Source organism: Ambystoma mexicanum, chromosome 10 (assembly GCF_040938575.1).
Source record: "Ambystoma mexicanum isolate Mex_15411 chromosome 10, UKY_AmexF1_1, whole genome shotgun sequence".
NCBI classification, from domain to species: domain Eukaryota; kingdom Metazoa; phylum Chordata; class Amphibia; order Caudata; family Ambystomatidae; genus Ambystoma; species Ambystoma mexicanum.
The window spans coordinates 1,384,202,285-1,384,208,284 of NC_090932.1; the positions used below are offsets into that span (position 1 = coordinate 1,384,202,285).

The 6,000-nt window shown below is 45.5% G+C and overlaps 1 protein-coding gene across 1 annotated transcript in view; it reads left to right on the top strand.

The window, feature by feature from the left end:
- The window catches only part of GLTP (glycolipid transfer protein), a 392,229-nt gene extending 387,037 nt beyond the window's left edge, over positions 1 to 5,192 (top strand). Inside the window, exon 5 of the mRNA XM_069619406.1 lies at positions 4,111 to 5,192. Coding sequence (XP_069475507.1) covers positions 4,111 to 4,293 — 183 coding nt within the window. The 3' untranslated portion in view covers positions 4,294 to 5,192. The remainder of the gene's footprint in view (positions 1 to 4,110) is intronic.
- Positions 5,193 to 6,000: the final 808 nt, after the last annotated feature.

Sequence of the window (6,000 nt, forward strand, 5' to 3'; positions counted from 1 at the left end):
CCTTTAAGCTTCTCAGCCATTCGGTCTGGCATAGTTTCCTGGGACCTGATTCGGTTCTCTCCCACTCTCCAGTTCAATGTAAGCTGTAGTGTCAGTCGGATTTTCAAAGAAATGTGCTCTTTTCCATGTTGAATACATTATTTTGCAGGGAACATAAGAGCGTATGGGATATGTCTTTTTCTCAGCAGTCTCTTGACTGAATCGGATGACCTTCTTTGAGCTTGTACCCCAGCCAGGATGTCGAGATAGATGTGAATGTTATTGGCTTCATAGCGGAGCATCCCACATTATTTTGATAATTATAGGGATAGAGACCACATCCTAAAATTAAGAATCATGCGCCCGCTTAACCAAAAAGTGAGTAGAGAATTGATCTTCGACAAATAAGGTTTTCAAATGATCTTGTATGAAAGGTTCCATGGGTCCCCTGCATGCAGCCTCTGGTACTCCAACAATACGTACATTGTTTCTTCTTGATCGTGATTCAAGATCATTGCATTTCCCACAGGTCTTATTGAGTTCGGCTTTTAATAGTGTGATATCAGTCGTGCTGGCTCACTGTGTCCTGTACTTATCCTGAGCTCTGCCTCATTGATACGACCGTCTCTTTTTCAAGCTTGGACTTTAAAGACCCAATGGTGGCTACAATGTCATCCAATTTGACATAACAGCCATGAATCCACTTTGCATAGCTGTCAGTATCTGGTCATCACGAATCTCACTGTTCGAAGTGGCAGAGGTCCCCCGCATTGCCATTCTGGAGCCTGAAGCACAATTGCTGGTGAATGAGTCCATTGCGCTGCGTTTCTTCCTGGCCCCTTTGGTCCTATTTCTCCACCTGCCTCCTCCCCATCACCACTATTCAGTCAAAAGGGAGTGTGCACCGACTTTGTGCCAGAGGATATTTAAAAGGATTAGGTTCTCACAGCAGAGTGTTCAGGTTTACTCAGCATATCCCCAGTGGATCTGGTCGCCTCTGACCCAGCGTGGACTCTAGATTATCTGTAGGATGTCTGTAGCACTACTGAGCAGGTTTAAAGTCCCTACAAAGTCCCAGTAATATTCACCTGTGCCTGCCAAGCACTACAAAGGAGCAGGGTGCGGGTCGTCTCACCTCCCAAATGTAGTATAGTATTACATACAATGTTGTATGCCCAGCCTAGTTCAGTGGCTATGGGCACCTGGTCTTGCCCCACGTCAGTGGGCTCAGATAATCATCCTCCAACCCGTTTCTATTTTCTTATCCCGCCAGTTGGAGGCTTCTCAAAGGATTTATGGTCGTAGGGTCTTGACGTGACCCAGCAGTCTGGGGTTGTTAGGATTTCTGTTGTGGGGATTTTGTTGTATTCTCTGTCCCTTGGGATGTCTTACCAGGATATGCAGCGCTCCGGTCCAGCCCGGGGGCCCATCCATCGTCTGCCGGTGTAGCTATTCCTCACACGTTGGTCTCACTGCCAGAGTGGGTCGGCAGGGCCATCAGCCAGCTCCCACAATAATGTGTTTGCCTGTGGGCACAATGCGCCTCTCCCTCATACCCAGTGGGATTTGGCCACACCGCTCCACAGCTTCGGGTTGCAGTGATAAGTATTATGCAGACCAAATGGGTCCTGCTTGTGTTGTCCACTGCGTTTCCCTGGGTTAGCTGGAGGGAGCAGGCAGCATGTCCCAGGGGGCCTTCAGGGTGTCAATCAGAGGATGTCACGGGGTCCAGGGCCCTGTTATGGGCAGGCGAACCGCAGCCGCTCTAGCCTCCCTGGAGCTCTCCTGTAGTCGCGGATAGCCTCCGGGTGCTGGTTTCCTCACGCCGGCATGCCAATGCATTGTAGCACAGCCTCTGCCCTTCAACGCCATGGTGGTCCTGCTGTGTTATGCTATCTCTTGCCTCCTCGTGTTAACCGCACCGCACTTTAGAGAGCGGGTCGGTACAGATGGGGTCAGTATCGCACAGCCCCTACCCCCACTCAGGCTGGCTCAGCACCAGGCTCAATTAGCAGGTCCTCACTTTCATGGATGTGCCCCTCTGGGCCTGATCCAACACCTCAGTCGGCTCCATGGCAGTCTGATTCCTCACTTCTGCTGCACGGATCAGAACGATAATTGAAAACTGGGTGCTCATGGGCGATCGGCCCTTCTGTGTGGGTTTAAATTTTTTGACACAGGCACGAAAAAGGATATTTTAGTGGTCAGGATTTTGCTGTGGCCGGAACTATTTCCCAAGCTGCCATTTCTCTGGCTGCTCAACAGCGCCCCCTACTCACTAATATTTAAATTGTAATATTGTCACAATATAGTTGGTAAAATCTGCTTTTTCTATCCAAGCAGAAGGGTTGTAGCCGCTGGTTTAAAGCATGTTCACCACTACCTGAGATGGACGAGCCATTGAGTTGAAATAGGAGTTTTTGAAAGTCAACTGGTTGCACCCATGATCGGCTTTAAGAATCTCTTCATACCGAGCACCTGCTGTAAAGGCTGGAGCCTTGTGAGCCTTGACTGTCTCGATAGAGGCCTTGGCAGGGTGGATCAAGGCTTTCACCACCTTAGGTGCGCTCACCGCCTTCTCCTTGGGGGGGGGGGGGGGGGCGGAGGGGCGGAGGGTCACTACCTCGCTCCCCCTCCGACGGGGCCTTCGAGCTCGACCGGGGTCTTGCTTCCAAGACCAGCGCGTTGCTACTGAGCTATACTACCCATGCAATTCCACACCGTTTCGCCAGTCTGCACCAAACTTTGCACAGTCACATGTTGGAACCCTCCAGACATTACTGTCTACATGAACCCCACTCCGTCCCCAGATTTCAGCAAAACTGCAAATTTGCGTGTGGGTTTGTGGTTTCGCGTATGTCCCTATACAATTTCACAACGTTTCACCAATCTGCAACAGATTTTGCACAGTCACCTGTACCTATGGGAAATGAAAGCCCGGGCAACGCCAGATTCATCAGCTGGTTTTAAATACTTTTTGAAGGGTAGGGCCTTTCTGACTTGACAAGAAGCCTGTTAAGACATTTGATTGTGGCCTAACCCATTTGTTGCATAGATGATCCAGAGAGCTATTCAAGGTGGCCACTTCAACCTCTCCACACAGGTTTTTGAACCATCTCTGGATATGCGCTGATGAGCGTCCATATATTATATGTATATCTTGGAGGATCGGGTTCACACCTTTCCCCCTATTCCTGTTCTCCCTTTATGCCCGCAGCATTCACTTTTGCACAGCCAATTATTGGTTTGGTTATTGATGGCTTCCCAGGGGTTTGGCAGAGGACACTTAAATATTCACCTGGCAATCAAGAAGCTGCACTTCTCGAGTCCATCAGACAACGGTGTCTGATTCTAGCCCCCGACCCCGCCCTAAGTATTCGCAAATGCCCCTCTGTAGAAAACGCATATTACCACTCAATGTTTTATTTTTTCCCCCTCTTTCTGGGCCGAATTCCAATTTTTCCACTGTCAGTGACTTCCTATTCCACCCCTAGCTATCCCTTTTACCACAATACACATCTTTCCTGACCAGTCTTGGCACTCTGCGACCACTACAGTAGTGATTGGCGCAGTAGTAAAGCCTGTCGACATAACCTCAATCTAGCCAGGTGGCTTTGCCAAGCATGTTCTCCCGATGCCTAGCATGGGGCAAAGTGTCACAATGGGCACTGTTTGGTAATTTGTTCTTTGGTAAAATGGATGTAAACCGAAGGAAAAGTAACTTCTCTGTTTAACTTTCTTTTACAACCCATTTCTGCCTGCAAACACCAACCTGGCTGGACGGGTGAGGTTTTAAAGCTCTAGCTATCAAAATTAAGAACTGAAGGGCGTAGCCACGGAATGGCATGGACACATTGGCGGAATGTGCAGTGTTGCCCCTGTTATCACATTAGGAGCCTATTCCTTCCACGTGATGGCCACAACTTCCCAAACATTTGACAATAGATGGCACCATTTAATAGTTTATTTATGTTTTAGCTTTGTATTGTTGCCCACCACAACATTGTCTTTCTGCTGACCTTAACATTGACAAATGGCTCCAAGTTAATGACTGGCAATGTTCCTTCTAACACATTCGGTTTTAGTAGTATAATGTACGCACATTAACTTCTTCTTTTCTTCTCTCTCAAGGCAGCGGTGTGTGCAGCTCCTTATAAGGACGATTTCCTGAAGGCTTTGTCTAAAGGCCAAAACGTGAAGGAAGAAGAATGCATAGAAAAGATTCGTCAGTTTTTAGTGAATTTCACGGTTACAATTGATGCAATTTATGACATGTATTCGAAGATGAATGCGGAGCTGGATTACAAAGCGTAGGGTTTCGACTGGATATTGGCACTTGTAGTAGAATAAGATTATTTTTTTAGTACTTTAATCACTGTGACTGGCAGCATGGGCTTTTCCCATTTATTCTAAGTGAATAAAGGAAGAACCCTCGTTGCCTAGCAATGCAAGGCATGCAGTTTGAGTTTCCTCTCCAGACATAGCAATAATATGTGTTGATCCTGTGAGTGACCTTATTCTATCATGACTTCGAACCTCTGGAACGTGCGTTTTTCGTTTGAGTTTTGGCATACGTGATCAAAGTTATTATTGAATCTTAACTGTTTGGCTATGAATATTAAATATTTCTATGCAGGAACATCGTACCTGCTTTTATACTATTTAATAACAGTCCGTTTTAATAGAGTATACCTGCTTCTGAGGACCTTCATTTTGTCCTAATAGAAAAACAATTTGATGGAAATGTTAAATTAATTATGCATTAAATGTACTGTACAATGTCCTGTTCTTGGTGACGTGTGCTTCAGTGCACTGACAATGTGCAATTTGCTTTCATCTGCATACTACAAATGTTGGTTTGGAGGACAACGAGGTATAACACCATTTTCTTTGTGGGACACTAACATTTTAAAGTTTTGGTATTATGTTGCTGTTATGCAGAACTACTACTTCAGGGATATACAACCTCATGTTTTTAATAACATAAGATCTACTTGTATTTTTGTATTTTCTTTTAATGTTATGAATGTTCTAAAATGAAGTAAGTGAAAAGCCTTAATTGTGCATTCTGTACATTGGAACCCTATTTTCTGGAAATTGAGAACCTGTTGGGACATGAACAAGTGTTTAAGGTTGTTAAATTAAGGGGTAGAATGATGTCTATTGAAATGACCGTAATCTGTATTAAAATGCAATATATTTTGTGACTGCTATTTTTTTATGGTATTTGTATGTTAATCTATTGGCAATAGTATACAGAGTGAAAGTGTGAAAAGCTGGGTATCCGGAGAAAGCAGGCGTCCAGTTTTCCCTTCCCTGGCTTTCTTGGCTATCGGTAATGCACCCACTTTTGTTTTTCTTTTTTTTTTTTTTTTAAACTGGGCACGGATCTGTTCCTTTTACCAAAGACTGGCCATATGGAGGCCTGCCTGCATCCTTGTGCCATCCTGTAATATGCTCATCGGATAGATACTGTGAGCCTATCACATGGTGAAGTGTCAGCTCGCAGGCTTTTTGTTTTCTGGGCACTCTGCGCCTTGCTCTGCAGCAGCGGGTCTTAAATTCTCATGCAGATCTCTGGGTCCACAGTGCACTCGATTCCTGTACTTGCCACGTGACTCTGGCTTCAAGGATTCCTGTCAGTCACCAGTTGTCTTCTCCAGATGACGCAGGTCATGCCTGGTGTGTTTGTGTCTTTAGAATCCCTTACCCTCATGTTCTTTCTGAAGGTCCTGCATTGTGGCCCTCAAGGATCAACTGCACTGGTCTGTATACATTTTTTTTAAATGTATTTATTTTTTACGAATTGATGAACTGTGTTGCAGAGAAGTAAGTAGAGTGCCATAGGTCGTGTTTTGAAAAAAAGAATTTAACTAGCTGCCTAGATCTTGGAACCTTATACTTTGCAGACATGCTATCTCTGTCAACAAGCAACCAGAGATATCCTATTCGCTTAAGAACAGATAATCTTCAGAAGTGCCCATACATCCCAAGATTACGAATCTGCTCTGAGGTGCCTTG